A 17,391-nucleotide genomic window follows, 5' to 3' on the forward strand; every position below is an offset into this window, starting at 1 on the left:
GGGTGGCAAGCATTTCAATACTTTCACTTATAGAGTCATTATAAAGTTCCTCGTTTGCTATCATCATCATCATCATCATCATCATCACGAACATGGGCACACAGCCCATTGATGTCCGATGCCTCCTTTACTAACTTCTTCTCCCTTTTTTTTGTCCAGTGCACAGTGTTGCAGTTGCTGTAACCCCATTCCATACCAGTCCTTTATGTCGTCTATCCATTCTCTGTATGGTTCTATATTCTCTCACCATCCATAATACCAAACATGAATGTCTTCATCTTCTGGTCCTCACCCATTCTGCAAATGTGTCCAAATAATTGCAGCTTCCTTTGTATAATCTTCTGCATTAAATTTTCCTTTGGCTGTATCTTCCGATAGATCTCTTCATTTGCGATTTTCTGTAGACAACCTATTCTTAGAATCTTCCTGTAACAAATTCTTTCAAATGCCAAAATTCTTTCTTGATTCCTTATTTATTACCCACGTTTCAGATCCATGCAGTGCCCGCTAAAGATGCATGTAGTACTCTTAATTTCGTTTGCAGGCTGATTGCTTTACTTTTCCAGATGTTATTCATGGCCTTCAGATTTGTTCTTCCCTTTACAATCCTGACTTTATTTCCTTTTTACAGTCCAAGTCATATATCGTTTCACTTCCCAAATACGTATGTAAATTGTTCTACATTTTCTATATCAATTTCATACACTTCTATCTTTTGTTTCATGTTCTTCTCACCAAATACTATCTTTATTTTTTTCCAAGTTCATTAACAGTCCAAATCTTTTCACCTCCTCATTTAACAATTTCAATGTTTTAAACTTTCTACAAATTTCAATGTTTTTTTTGTGGTTCTCTTTCATCTTCTTCAATAATAACAATGTTATCTACGATTCTCAGATTGTTAATTCTCATCCCATGTATTGATATTCCTTTTGCACCTTGGTTTTGTCCACTAACCTTTCTAAATGTGATGAAAATACTTGGTGATATTGCCCCCCCCCCTGTCTGGTACCTATGCTTGTTCTGAACCATTTTCCCAAATCCTCACCTATTTTAACTGCCGCCATTGCATTCTTATATATCTTATTTTAATATGGCTATTAGTTTCCTGTCAATTCCATAGGATTCTAGCACTGCTAATGTTACTATCTAGTCGATGCTGCCTTCTGAAAATCAACAAAGCAAGTATATATGTTGTTGTTGTTTTTTTGCCTAGCTTTCTCTTCTATTAACCCTATTGTTAAAATCTGTTGAATTGTAGTTCTATCTTTCCTAAATCCTGCTTGCTCGTCTGCAAGGTATGCTTCCAATTGTGTTCTCAATCTTTCCGTCAATATCATCATCATCATCTTATCAACGTGACTTGTCAAAGCAATTGTTCTATACTTTTTATATTTTAGCTTATTTCCTTTCTTGTATAATGTCACAGATATCGATTTCACCCACTCCTCTGGCATTTTCGCTTCCTTCCATACCATATTACATAGTTGGTGCATTTCTGTAACCATACTTTCGTCACCATATTTAATCATTTCTCCAGTGTTGTTATCGTTACCAGAACTCTTGTTGTGTTTTAACCGTCCTATTGCTTTTTCTACCTCTCTTCTTAAAATGGCCATACTTAAAATGTCCATGCCATACTTATTACCTAGTAGTGATATCTGCTCCAATCTTCAATCACTTTCCCGACTCCATCTAAATCTAGCTATTCTTCATATAGCTCACTACAATATCTTGTCCATTGCTGTACAATTTTATCTTTATTCATCAATACTTTGCCTTTTTCATTCTTTAATTGTGATCTGTTTTGGTTGTCACCTTCTATTAATAGTTCTAATCATTTTGTACAACTCCCTAGCTTTGTGCTTTCCATAGTGTTGTTCTATATTATTGCATTGGGCTTAAAACCATTTCATCTTATCCACTCTGACTGCTTTTTTCACCTCATTACATTTTCTTCTATATTCCTCCTATATTTGTTCTGATGTATCCCTTTTTATTCTCAACATTCTCTTCTCCTGTACTCACTTCAATGTTTCCTGTCTAATCCACTTCTTCTTGATCTTCTCTTCTTCTGGTACTGTTCTATCGTCTTCATTATTCTTTTCACTCTTAGATTGGCATTTTTTTCTTTTTCTACACTTTTTAGTTTCTCCTCTAACACTATTCTGTACCTTCTTCCTATTTCTGCTTCACTTATTCTTGTTATATCTCTTCATTTCTGATTATGGGATTTATATTTTCTTTTTAATTTCAACTTGATGTTTGCAATCACTAAGCTATGATCCGAGTCTATATCCGCACCTTGAAAAGTTCGACACTGCTGTGCTGATGTTATCCATCTTCTTTTAATCATAATCATATCGATCATGTTCTTAGTTTTCTCATCATTTGATCGCCACGACCATTTTCTAATTTGCTCGAATCTTCTTTTGCAGATTATCATCTCGTGGTCCACACGAAATTCTAATATTTCTCACCTCGTTCGTTTCTTTCTCCAAAATCATATTTTTCTATGACGCTTTCCCAACCATCATTTTCTATTCTAACTTTGGCATTCCAGTCTCCTTCAATAATTAGTATATCTTTTTGGTATTGTTTCTATTGTCTCTGTCAGATCTTTATAAAATAAATCAATATCCTCATCTGTGCTTTCAGATGAGGATATTGATGTGGGATGTGGGAGCATATATCTGGACTCTTGATATGTTAAATGGTTTTGCTTGAAATCTTGCTACCATGATTCGTTCATCGACTGGTAGCCTAACAGTCCCTATCTAGCTCTTTTGTTAAGAAGGAAGCTAACTCCTGCTTCGTGCTTGGTGTCGTGCCCTGATCATATCACTTCGCATCCATTTATCTCTCCTAATGATGTCCATCGCATCTCCACCAGTCCTAGTATATAACATCGATATTTCTTCATTTTCTCGAGAAGTAATTCTAGTTTTGCTGACATCCAAAGTGTTCCTTACATTCCAAGTCCTTACTGATAATAGTTCTCTCGGTTTCAGTTTCTGTTTACTTTCGGCATCCCACTTTTCTACCTAATCTCGATCGCTCGATTCGCATCGCGGACCATGTTCATCTGGGCGACGTCCGAGCCGATATATTTTAACTGTTGATCGTGTAGGCATAGGCATACTCAGATAATATACTAGTTTCTAACTTTGGTATTTTATGGCATCATCGATACTGACTAAGCTACAGAGGTTCTTAATATTTTTATTAATTAAGACTAGCTGCTAAAATACTTTTTTATTCTAAAAAAACAATGTATTTTGCATTCATTGTATTTTCTTTAATTAAATTAAATTTCGCTTTTAATGTTTTTTTCAGGTGATTTTCCTGCTCATAGTAATAGTTATGAGGAAGAGAATAAAACTAGTAAGTAGTAAATGGGATTTGTGTGCAATATTAGTATTTACGAAATCATATGATTACCCTTAATACTATTTTTTCAAATTTTTGTATCATTAATATGGGTTTGTGTGTGTGTGTGTGTGTGTGTGTGTGTGTGTGTGTGTGTGTGTGTGTGTGTGTGTGTGAGTGAATAAATCGTGAAAGTTATTCACAAAAGGGTGAGTAGGAGGAATTCTCTTACTCATAAATATCTTTTTTTTTTTTTTTGAGAAATCAGTGAGCATCTGGTCTCGACTCTTAGCCATCACTAATAACTTAGCGCATGGCTATTTGATGGTTTTCAAAGCATTTGGATAAAAATAAGACATGATTAAAATCGATTTTGAGATGCGGGGTTAAAAACAATAATTTACAAATTAAAATTCTACTTGCCTGTGTCAGAGATTTACTCGGGAACGAAAAAAAAGATCCAGAATAAAAAAGTCCTACAATCAGTGACTATAATGGAATTTATAATGATGTTCCTTCTGTCAGTCTAATGTTATGTTACCAGAAATTGTGCAGTATACCGCATACCTATAACCCATTTGTGACTTGGGAAGGCTAAGAGGAATTCCTAATATCAGCTCTTAAAAACCAATCTTGGTAATTTTGCAGTCTATTCCTTGTCTTCAATAAGGGATGTGGGGAATTCTGATACTAGCCAATGAAAATCAATACCACCAAAAGACTTTTAATAGAATCCATATCACGGTGGAATCAGAATCCCCAAGTCTGTAGATTTGAAAGTAGAAACGCTGTCGGTCAATCAGGCTGGCTAATTATATACTTAATTGCATGCGTGTATATTCTTCTGTACTATTTGATCGTTTTCCATTATGAAAACCCAGGTTTTCAGGGGAAAAATTCTGCATCTTCCTCTGTGATGTAGACTAAGTTCCTTATATATGGAAAATCTATTATAAAAAGTTACTAGAGTGATAAGATAAAATTTGAAATTCGATCTTTCCAATAGAATAACAAATTATCGATGCGATATCGCTTGTTATTTGGTAAAGTGAACATAACCATATTCTATATTAATATGAAAGGTTTGAAATTTTTTTAGAATTGAAATATCTTGGAATTATAGAATCTATAATCCTGTAAAATTAAATGGACATTTGAATAGCTTTTTTTTTTTTTTTTTTTAATGTTTGCCCATATACAGGAGGTTGGCTGGTCAAGCTATAATACATTAGTACCGTATAATGGTGATGGGTTGTGAAAGGAGAAACTTGTTTACATTTGATTTGAATGCCTGTATATTGTATTCCTTGGGAAATACGTCAGGGGGAAGACTGTTCCACAGTACTGCAGCAGCATGGATGAATGAGGAGGAGAAGAAACTTGTTCTGTGGGTTTTGAGGTGTACTATAAAAGGATGTTGGGCGGCAGCTGTACGTGTTGCAATGGGCTTGGTACAGGGTGGGGGGATTATTGATGCTGTTTCAGATGAACCTTTCCAGTGAAAGTATTTATAGAATATACAAATTGCAGAGACCAAGCATCTATGAGAAAGTGGGGTGAGCGAGTTGGTGAGGGATGGGTCATTTATTAGTCAAATTGCTTTCCTCTGTATTGAGTCAAGCATTCTGAAGGAGCCTTTTGGCGCCCCGATCCAGATGTGAGAGCAGTATTCGAGAGCTGGGCGGATTTGTGACCTGTATAGTTTTAACAGCTGTTTTAGAGGTGAAGTAGCGTCTTGAGAAAACCTAGTTTTTTTGAAGCTGAGGATGCAATGATTGTGATGTGTTTATGCCAGGAGAGGCTGGATGTCATGGTAATTCCGAGAAGAGAAATTTCATCTTGTCCGATAATTTGAGTGTTATCGAAAACAATGCTGGGTGAAAATGGTTCTTTTATTTTTTTTGAGAAAGAAGACAGAACTGGGTTTTACTAGCATTGAAGTTGACAAGGTTGTCTGAGCCCCATCGGAGGATGGCTTGGAGGTCGGAATTAAGGGCAGTGGTAGTTGATGTTTTGTGGGTTGAAGTGAGTTGTGTAGGGTAGGGTTTGTCAAATGAAAGGGAGAAATGTAGTGTGCTGTCATCTGCAAGACTGTGTATTGGATTAGAGGTCAACTGAAGTAGGTCATTGATATATAGAAGGAAGAGGGTCGGTGAGAGAACTGAGCCTTGAGGGACCCCGGCTTTATTTGGATGGTGAGAGGATAGGGAGCCGTCTACCATCGCACATAGTGTGCGTCCAGACAGGAAGCTGGCAATCCATCTGCAGAAGTCCTGAAGCAGTCCAAATAATGGGAGTTTGCTTAGTGAGCCTAGGGTGGGGGGGGGGATATCTTCAGCCAAAGAAGGTCGAAGTCGGCCGATTCCAAGCTAGTTGTTCTCTGGTAGGGTATGTCAGAGCAGATATATGCACAGACACCATCCTTGGGTCGAAAGGAGTTAAATAGTGTATAGTTAGGAAGATTTAGATGAATAGTGCTGGGGGGAGGTGAGATTTGAGTTTCGGTTAAAAAGAGTAGGTGGGATTTGGTGGACTGCAGCTGGTAGTGGATGTTGTTGAGGTTAGAGTTGAGGCCAAGGATGCTGGTGAAATGGATATGCAAGGTTCTGTAAGGCATGGATTTGACCCTAAGGGTGCTGCACGTTTTCTATGCAGTGCCTGCATGCTGGTGTTCTTGGTGGCTACTGGCGTCACTTGGTTTTTGTACTAGTTTGGATTGTTTGTAGTCTATTACCCAACTGTTGTCTCCATTTTGGTGTTTTTCTTCTAGTTGTTTTCGGAGTTGACGTCTTTATTCTCTCTGGGCAAAGGTTAAATCAGGTCGAGCACGTATGAGTGACTGGGCAAGTGTCCTTTAGCTTGTTGTTTATTGCCGTTATAAATTTGGTTGTGTTTATTGGTGAGTCGCAGGTCACTTTCACGAGACGTGGACAGTTCGTTCCGTCCTTTCTTTTGTTTATGGGTCCGATACGATGGCATGTGACGATGCTTTTGGGGTCGAAATTGCATTCTCCAGCAAGTTTGCCGATGTCTTCTTTTAGGGATTTACCGTTTTCTGTCGGAAAGTTCAGGATAACAGCGTCGTTAAGTTTCCTATTTTCGGCCTCGAGCGACTCATGTACCGATGATGTGATTAGTTCACGAAGTTCGTTAGCAGGCACGGGCGCACTTGCGGTCGGGTGCTGATCGTTGAGCGTCTCGAGCTTAGTTTCCAAAGCTAGTGCGACTTTCAGTTTTCTCATAATTTTGGAGTTTACATGTTTATTTAGACCAGAGCTTCTTAAACTGTCGGTCACGAAATAACTTGTCCCCACATTCGGTCACGGGTCGCGTAACCGAATGTGGGGGTCACGAAATAACTAGTCAACAGTAAAAGGTTTCTGAACGCGCAAACGACCAAAAATTAATTCAGATTCGAGGCAATTGTTTGTAATTCTTTATGTAAATGGTAAAATTCTTTGTATACCAAAGAATTGTTTTAAAATAAATTTCTTTATGATTTATTATCAGTAAATGTTTGATTTGGATACTTATTTTATATACCTATATACCCAGGATCGCGTGAGAATTCATCGGGTGAAATGGGGTCGCGAGCGGAAAAAATGTTATTCATATTCATGACTATAAAAGTGGTCCTTTTTTCTTTTCTTTTTTTTTTCCTTCTTTTTTTTGTTCAAGCTTTGGCTTATGCTCATGACTGATTGTAATTACGCGAAAAGTTATGCATCTAATCTAATACTAAACTAAATTATTTAAAATAATATTAAGTTATTTTCAATTCTGTTTGACACTAAATTCAAATTGGCTGTAAACGTTTTATGAAGTTACCGAATCATATGGTGCCATCTATTGATCACTCGGAAAACTATTGCGTATTCATCTACTTATACATTATACTGTACGCATTGTTATATAAGAGAAAAGTGTGTACAACCGTTTTAAAAAATCTATATAAATGACTAATAAAAATTGCATTATCTTAGGAATCTAATTATCTTGCTCATCGACTTCTTTACAGATGAGGCAAATAAAGGTCTAAATATCTTTCTTTCTGGAACAGACTTCTTCATGAAATGTTCCCAACTACAACCTCCAACTCTTCAAGAAAAATCTCCAATTTTTTTTTTTTCTTTCGTAACCCTCACCTGCACCCAACATGCGTCACTAATGTGCTATAGATCTTCTACCTCTCATATATGAGATCGATATTAAAAAAAATAATAATAATACAATAATCTATAAAGAGAGCCTGTGTAGCTCAGTAGCCCATTACAGAACACACATTATTCTGGTTAAACGAAGGCACCATTAACACAACTAAAGCAATTATCATCATCATAACAACCATGTACCCGATATGGACATACAGATGCAACAAAATTTAAGGAAGGGAAACAGGACCAGACATACTCAGGAAAATAAACAACATATTAAAAGATACAATCACAGATACCATAAACAGAAACAAAATAACCAAACACCAATGGCGGCAAATGGGTCTCATCTCAGAATTCGAAAAACAACTGCAGATCATAGAAATAAAAGACCCACCATAAATACAAAACTTAAAACAAAACCATACAAAACTTCTTGTAGAACGCGAAGAAATAAAATAAATATACATAAGCAAAAGAAACACATATAATATACTTTCTCATTAAGCTGTATAACCACCTCTATATTAATTGCTTTATACTATAATTGATTGTAGCTTTGTGTATAATAATGGTCAATTATGGAAACTGTAGTTTAGTTTTATGTTTCAAAAATGTCAATGACAATCTATATAATGGAAGAGCTTGACCACATTTTAATGATGTATGATATGTAAAGTAATTATATGTATTTGTTTAAATATGATATATGTAAATATCAATTAAAGTTCTGCGATAAGTTCATAATGTATGAACCAAACCTTTATATTTTAAAAACAAACATTACACAGGTTTATTAGAGAAGAAATTATTTAAGAAGTGTTTCCTAACACGACAAAAAAAAAAAAAATATATATATATATATATAGCACAAACCCAAGAAGGAAGACGTACTACCAGCAAACAGTTAAATGTAACTACATATAGAAACAAATAGGATTTATGAAATAGTAATCAAAATGTTAATATGAATGCTTAAGATAAAATGACAACAATAATTCAGATAGCATGATAGAATGTATGACACACTAAATTAGAAAAAAAATTCAAAAACTCAGATGAAGCATAAGGACTATAGGAAACAGAAAGCACTGAGCAGATTATCATGCAAAAAAAAAAAAAAGACTGTATAAACACAGATAATATACACAATGTGAAACCATAAAGAAATGTCAAAGAAATATGCCAATTAGAATGAGAATACTATTGTACAGCATGTTTATAATTGTAAATAGATGTAAAATAGGATGTATGAAATAGTAATTTAAATGTTAATATAAGTGCTTAAGATAGAATGATATCAATGTATGACACATTGGAAAAAAAATTTTCAGATGAAGTATAAGGAATTTAGGAAACGCAAGGCACTGAGCAGATTATCATGTAAAAAAAAAGATTGTATGAACACAGATAATAGACAAAATGTGAAAAAGAAACTATAAAGAAATGTCAAAGAAAAAATGCCAGTTAAAATGAGCATACTATGTACAAAATGTATATAATTGTAAATAGATGTATATGTATTTATTCCTATTCAGATTGTACACAGATGCTTTGTTGTTAATAAATATATGTGTAGCTCAGTAGAAGTGGCGTTTGCACTCTACAGCGCTTGGCCTCAGGACGAAAGGCGTTCGAGTCAAGTCGTCGACTAGAGTAACTTTTTCCAAGCCTTTTCTCGACCGATTCCATAGTTAGTCGATCTCTGGCATGGGCTAGCGGTTTTTCCTCCCGGAAACTCGAGTTTTTCGTCCCGTAAACTCAAGAAAATCGGCCATCGCGCCCACACTATTTTCAGACATTAAATATATTGTGTTAGGGTTAGGGACCACCAGATGGCGGCAATTACTAGCCGCCTTCTTCACTGCGTACCGATTAATTAGTGATAGCCTTGAGCCAGCTATCTCTGATTGGCCACCAGTGGAGATTGAGTTGCCCACTCAGTCTCCAAAAGTTAGATAGGGCTTAAAAACGGCCTCGCCTACTCCCTATATATGGAAAAGGCGTTAGCTGATTTTTTTTTTTTTTTAATCTATAAAGTGAGCTTGTCAACTTCTGAAAATGTGAGCTACGTTACTAAGCAACTGAAGCGAGACATTCTGCATTTTTTTTTTTTTTTTGCTATTAGTCAACATATCGTTTGGGTTGGCTTAATACATTGGTTAAAACAAAACAAAATATGGTCAATTACATCTCTCCATCTGTATACACTGCTGGATTATTTTGTTGTTCTGAAGTGCTACTTCATTACATGCTGGATTTCTAATCCGAAAAATTAATTTTTTTTTCTTAAGAAATGCCGTGACCTCTTTACAATTGTATTATTTGCGCATATACCCTTTGAAAATTTTCACATAAATTTCAAACAACATAACTAAAGTAACTTTGTAAGTTTAATTCAAATTTTAAAATAGTAATCAAATAATGTTTTCAATACAGATTCTATTCCTGGAGACTAAATAAAATTTACGTTTGCAGTCCTATTTATTGAGAGAAGGCAACTGTGTGGTTTGAAAAAACTTCGTCCTTAGAGTAGGGTTTCTTTATCTAACCTTTAGCTCACCCATGCAGGGCCGACTCTACCGACGGTGCAAGATGTGCATTTGCACGGGGCGGCAAGTCTTTTGGGGGCGGCTTGCGGCGGCAAAATTCGCATAAACTATACGAAAAATAAGGGGGAAGGGGCGGCAAAAAATGCTGCTGCACGGGGCGGCAAAATTCCTAGGGGCGGCCTTACACCCATGACACTAATATGCATCATTCCAAATCAATCATGGATGCAATTATTTGCATCCATGATTGATCGGGTGCAACGGATGCAAATCCAGCCAAAAAGCTACGGATTCGAATCCCACCGTGGGCATGAATGTTTGTGATTGTCTGAAAATACTAGTGGTGGGCGGTAGATGGCGTTGGTGTAGTTACGGTTCGTTGAAGTTGGTGGCTTGAGTGGTGGAGACTGAGAGTTGTAGAGTAGGTACCCTCCCTTGATAAGTTTTTGGACTCCCTGTAGGAGTCGCGTAATAATAATAATAATAAATATAATTTAAAATAATAATAATAACAAATTCCTTTCTCTCTCTCTCTCTCTCTCCCCCAAGCGCGCGGGCACGCACGCACGCACGCACACACACACACACACACACACACACACACACACACACACACACACACACACACACACACACACACACACACACACACACACACACACACACAATGAGTAAATCCCGGATGATTGCGTTTTATACCAGAATCATATAGAAAAATAATAAAAATAAAGAAACATTAGAATAATCAGAAATTTTACAGCCTGTAAGTTACATCAAAGTCCTTGATCTGTTTATTTATTTATTTATTTATTTATTATCCTGAGGCGCTGACTTAGTACTTGATTCAGAACTTATCTGAATGAATTTCCATTCAGATAAGTAATAAATCCAATTTATGAATCGGGTTGCAATTATTGACAGATCGCCTCATCCAAAGCGAAAACTTTGGACGAAGATTTAGAAACAAATACAATTATAAACAAATTGATTGTTTATAATTTGTTCCCTGCGTGATCTTATTGTACAGCAAACATATTTACAGCAGAATCGTATTAAACTGCAACTCATGAGAACTTAATTTCTGAGAAATGCGTGCATGTATTGTCATACTCATAAAGTGAACTGATCTCAGAACAGTATTTATTACCATCGAGTCCAAAGAATCATTATAGGAAGCCATGCCACTCCACTAAAACTCATCGTCTCCCTTACTTTATCCTTCAACTACACTACTATCATCAACACACAGCGACATCTACCGCCCACTACCTTCACTAGCATATATTGTTGTTCTGTAAATTATGTGTTCTAATAGTTAATTTGCCTGAGGCAGGATGAAAAATCCGAGTTTCTGGGGGGGGGGGGGGGGAATAACTGCTATCTTTGTATGAGATAGGCTAACTCACCTTCAATTGAAAAAGCCCATATAAAGATTCCCTTCGTCATACGTTAACAGTTCGCACAATTAAAAATGGTTCATTTGTGACACAAATTTAACTGATACAGTTGTGAAATGTCACACACACACACACACACACACACACACACACACACAAATTCAGAAAAAATACACCTATCTGCTTTAAAGCAATCGTGTTAAGTCCTCTGCTGTGAAATCCTAATGTGCAATTTTGTTGGTTGTACTATCTTAAATATACCTGTTTCAAAATATTTAAGAATCGCAAATATTATTAATCTGGAATTGTTCAGACTACTTGAGGAATCATCATCACTTGATATTTCTAGTACTCTTCCAAGAACATGGAAGAAATTAATAGGAAATTTATTTTATTTTATATAGATAATAAATAGGAACTTCACATATATATTAAATAAATAAGTAATAATTTAAAAGTGAAAGATTAGGAGAAATTGGAAATTACAGCAAATACATTTATACGAGTATAATGTATAATGTTATTGATATCATCCCTAGGTGTCAGCACTATTCAAAGAAGCTGGAAAGGCGATTGCGTGCATGCCACTTCTCTTGCTTCAACCAGTATGGGTAATTATCACTTATCATTCATACTTATATGAAAATGTTAATTTCATATCATTATTTGTTTGTTAAAGATATAAAATGACCAAAAGTTACGTACTAAAGTGATACTACTATTGAACAACAAATTTCCTGTATCATTGCCTTATCGTTCATAACATTTATAAGATAAACCTCCTGGAGAAATAGTTTTGTTTTGGTTTTTCTGCTTAGATTTTTTTTACACATATAAACCTGAATTAACCCTTGCATTTCGAAATACCTTCTCAGCATTACTATATTAATGATAATTTATTACATTATTTTCACGGGAATCACGACATGTATTAATAATATTTTAATACTGATAATATTATTGAGTAGACGTGTCGTCATTGTAAATATAGATGCTTCTCGATAAATATGAGCAACAAACAGAATTCATATTTAAATGATCGAATATGCCTAATGCTACTATTGTTCCAAACATTTGTTGCACTATTTCGGGGGGGGGGGGGAAGGCTTTCAAGGTTTTGGACCTCCCTGCCATCATTTCTTTATTCAATCAAAGGACGCCTTCTTTTAAGGCGTCTGCGAATGTCAACTGGCTTTTAAAGAGCCAGAAATAATTCGGAGATGTGCCCGGAGAATAAGATGTGCACTCCAATTGGCATTTTGTGAAAACTTTTGAGTAGTTTGTCTACCAAAAACAAATCTTACTGTTTCTTTATTTAGATTTAAACACTGCGGCTATGAAACGTATACTTAAACATCTATCTGAAGAAACTAAATTTCTTACCCAATCAACATTTTCGTCCTGCCATGGATGCGTGAACAACTTTGTACTTCGTCAATGACATCGTTCATTCTTTCAGTCTTTTCAAACCAGTCAAAAATTTTTGCTTAACGCTTGTTTTAAGAACTGAAGACTTCTAGACTTTCTAGAAGTCTCCATCTTGACGCGAATTTTAATGTTGGCACTGTTCTACATATCAATTATTCATCTTTAAGGAATGGTGTAAATTCAACACTATTTCATAAAAGAGCTCTTTTAGGCGCAAGCTATGAGATCATTAATACATTCGAAACGTTTTAGCATATTTTCGTTTCACTTTGTCTGGCACATTTGTAAGGAATGAGTTTCTTTTTATATATTGTATTTGATAATAGCACTCACAACTGGTATAAATACTGCTTTCATCATAATAAATACTGGAAATAGATATTCAATATAGCTATTTTCATTGAAAACTAAAAGACAATGTTTTTCATTTCAAATCCAATATGAGGTGACGAAGATTAAGCATGATTTCTTTTGCTAACAGAACTTAAAAAAAAAAAAAAATTAACGACTTTTCATGTCCTAAAGAGAGTAAACAGTTATTTTAATAACTGGGAAGCCCGTTAGCCGTCAGGTTCAATCATTCCTCATCATGGCAAAATTCACATTTCAAATCAGCATCATTAGACAGGAGAATAGAGACGATAGCTGTAGTTTTCCTCTCTCAAAAGACATTCAGTTTTTTCAGACGAGTCAAGAAAAATCGACAGTATTACTCTCTGTGTTCTACTGTCGATTTGCCTGATCTGACTTGTCTGAAAAATCTGAATTTTTTTTCGAGAGAGGAAACCGTATTTAGCTTCTGAAGATCGACTAACTACGGAACCTCCCGAAAAATAATTAGAAAAAATTCCACTTTAAGTGATTCCTACAAGGCTTTGTTTTTCTTCCAGTCAAGCATAATGGAAGTTACAATGTTGATAGACGCAGACACTCTAATTATTATTATTATTATTATCATTATTATTATTATTAAAGAGAGACCTCCAGGGAATCAGGGACTCATCAAGAGCGACCGTACTATCGGTACCAGCTGTCATACATGTTCTTGAATTCATTCAAATTGCTTACATAAACAACAGCCAATGGCAATCTATTCCAATCACGACCACCCTATGAGAAAAAAATCTAGCCCCTCCCCCCATATTGACAACATTCATTCTCAACTTCCAAGGATATTCTCGTGTCCTCTCACCATCCACCATAAAATGAAAAATTCCATGTATGACCCTGTACGACCCTTTCATAAGTTTATGTCTCAATCACATCACCCCCCCCCTTTCTCTTGTTTGTTAGTGTCTGCAGTCTAAAAATTCTCAATTTGTTTTCCTAATCAGTATTCCACAATCCTGATATCATTTCTGACGCACTCTCTCTCCACTGTATCAATCGCCACGGAAACCAGGAGACAAGCTCTGTGCGCAGTAGTCCAAGTGAGGCCTTATCAAGGCCTTGTAAATAGGCAAAATAACTTCCTTATCTTTACACGTCAAAGTTTGTTTCAGCATTCCAATTATTCTCCGAGTTGTATTTGCAATCGTTGCTATATGGCCGTTGAACTTCAACTTCCTGTCTACTAAAACTCCAAGATCCCTAGCCTGATAATTTCCTTCTATCATAATCCAACCAGTATAATACGACACTGGATATCTAATCACATCAAAGCGCATGATTTTACATTTACTGACATTGATTGACATCCATTTTTCCATGCCCACAATTCTTCCAGCCTATTCAAATCATTTTGCAAGTACTGCACACCATCAGAACTCCTGATTATCCTACCTATTTTGCATCATCAGCAAACGGCTGTACGTTGCATGCCAAATCCTTCCCAAATGTCGTTAATGTACAGATTGAATAATTATGGACTAAGGATTGATCCTTAATTGGCACACCACTAGTTACCCTAAATCTTGTAGATCACATCCCCATATACCACTTTTTCATATCTGTCAATCAGGATTCCTCTTATTCATGCCAATATTTTATAATCCAAACCGATATTCTCCAATTTATGCAGTCTTCCATGCAGTATTCTGTCAAAAGCTTTAGCAAAATCTAAAAGTGTCACGATGTATCCACTCCCCCCTAGTCTAACTCAACGGTAACATTATTATAGAATGTGAGCAATCTTCTCAAACATGACCTTCCCTTAGTCAACCAATGCTGTTCATTGCAAAGAAGAGATTCCCATTTCTGAATGCGAACCCTAACCAACTTTTTCAAAATCTTCACTACCACTCCAGAGATACTAATATGTCGATAATTGGACAATCAGTGTTTCCATCACCGTTGTGCAATGGGATTACCATACATTCTTTCCAGTCCTGTGGAATCTTCCCTGTGTGCTAAGACTCAAATTAATAGCCTGGTCAAAGGAATAGCCAATTCAGGTAAATACTCTTAGCACCCGTGCTGTTATCCCATCAGTCCCTATTGCAGAATTTTTATTCAGTTTGTGTAACTGCACTATTACCTTCTCCTCATACTCCTGAGTTTCTTCATCCAGTAAGCGCAATGTTGCATACTTCAGCTTGAGAGCTTTTAACAAAATGACCACTGATTGTTTGAACGATCTCTTTTACATCAGTCACTCGCATACCATCTGCATTCAATAGAGTCATTCTTTCTTTTACTTGCAGCATAACGACAGAATTCTTTTGGGTTGTGTTTAGCTTCCAGGAAGAGCCAGTTTCTTTTCATACTCAGACTTAACTTTCCTTACAACAGTTGTACTCTTCTAGCCGGTACTGCTTATAATTTTCATAACTAACATCATCCTTATGCACGCGCTATTATGTATATATTTTTGTAAAAATTTCGCTTTAAAAACTAACTCTTTACAAATGCCCGTACTAAGAAATTGAGCAGAATCAGATGTAGATATTCATCTTATAAAAATAAGAAACGCTTCAAAGTAACGAAATCTTTAATAGTTATGTGGAGAAAATTATTGTTATCCTGACAGGACATCCTAGTGCATAGAGTTGGATATTCTTTATGCATTTCATCTGAAAGACTTTGTTGAGTTATAATGTTATGATCATTCAATATACTTTCTGGGTTTCAGAGTTAACCTTATCTGTGCAGCTCCTTTATTGTAATAATAATAATAATTCGCGGTAATTGTAGGTCTTTAAGATCCACAACCACTACAGATTGGCGTTCGTAATCATAATTTCATAATAAGGTAAGTCATGTCTAATGTACTGCATTTTTTTATGTGTGTTGCGTTCTCTGGCCTGTTTGCGGGATGATAAACTCGAGTTTCAGAGAGGGAAAATCCTTCAATAAGGTGAGTTATTCCGACTCGTATAAGACAGGGTAACTCACCTTCAACAGTAAAGCCTTGATGAAGGTTCTTCGCATGGTACATATGACATTCAGCCTGTATCTTCTCCAATAACTGGTGAAAGTCTCTGTCATTGCAAGAGGGTACATATAATCTTTTTCAATCACACGGAGATATTTGTGTCGTAATTAATCAATGACTTATTAATTCTTTAAAATGTTTATTTTCATTTATTTTATATTTGCTTTTTATTTTCGTTTTTTTCCAGACCTTCTTGTTCCTTGGTGCTGTTTGTGTCGGGTGGGTGGTAGCATTCATGTTTATTGTGACTGCTACAGATCCCGAAGTAGGTAAAAATGGTACGGTATCGTTCCGACTAAGCCAGTTTTATCAGGTAAGACTGAATGAAAGAAGCTCATCCATTCGTACACCTTCTGTTTAACTTCCACTATTCGACTGCTTTCATTATACTTTTATTTCTGTAAATTTTAATGAATGAACAGGAGAAAAAATTAATCTAGTCAGTTCCAAATTAAAACAGTGAAAGGAAGATGATAAAAAAAAAAATTAGCGGTTTATGTTTTTATAAGTTTTTGAAATGAAATGGCGTAGCTGTCCAGTCGAATTGATACCAACTCGCTGGATAGCGACTTCGAAAAAAGTGTCAGAGGTATTGAACATAAATGAAATATTGCGACGGGCAGCGCAGTAAGTGAATAAATTGATCAATTGGACTACCTGCTCTTGATACAGTCGATGATATTCAAGCTTTGGAACGCGCTTACTCAAAAGTGGGTTCAAAAGTGGATACTGAGAGAATCTAGAATTTGTAATGAGCTGATCAGGTGAGACACTACTTGTCTTCAGTGTTAAGTAGAATTAACCTGTGGCGATTGAAGAATGGTATGGAGACCGAAGTGGGTTGTTTAGTCTATTCTAAAAAAAAAACTTGAGTGGCTATTAATAACCATTTTTAAAGCTTTAGAATAAATGTCAGTATAGTGGGAGCGTGGGAAGAATCAATATGTCAGGGATCTATTCTGGAGTGCAGAAGATAATAATTCAAGATATTTTATTTAAGACTTTTTCTTTTTTGCACGAAGATTTTTTATGATCTCTCTCTCTCTCTCTCTCTCTCTCTCTCTCTCATAAATAAGATATCAAAAGAACATTAAGCATAAGATATCTCTTATGAGAAG

The 17,391-nt window shown here is 35.7% G+C and overlaps 1 protein-coding gene across 3 annotated transcripts in view; it reads left to right on the plus strand.

Moving 5' to 3' along the window:
* Positions 1 to 17,391, plus strand: part of LOC150107396 (choline transporter-like protein 1) — a 135,618-nt gene that overhangs the window by 103,887 nt on the left and 14,340 nt on the right. For all 3 annotated transcript variants that reach the window (XM_090391263.1, XM_090391261.1, XM_090391264.1), the window contains exons 10-12: positions 3,337 to 3,384; positions 12,012 to 12,083; positions 16,461 to 16,586. In XM_090391263.1, coding sequence (XP_090247389.1) covers positions 3,337 to 3,384; positions 12,012 to 12,083; positions 16,461 to 16,586 — 246 coding nt within the window. The remainder of the gene's footprint in view (positions 1 to 3,336; positions 3,385 to 12,011; positions 12,084 to 16,460; positions 16,587 to 17,391) is intronic.

This window comes from Typopeltis vanoorti, chromosome 4, assembly GCF_054136105.1.
Source record: "Typopeltis vanoorti isolate ZY-2024b chromosome 4, IOZ_Tvanoo_1.0, whole genome shotgun sequence".
Classification (NCBI taxonomy): Eukaryota; Metazoa; Arthropoda; class Arachnida; order Uropygi; family Thelyphonidae; genus Typopeltis; species Typopeltis vanoorti.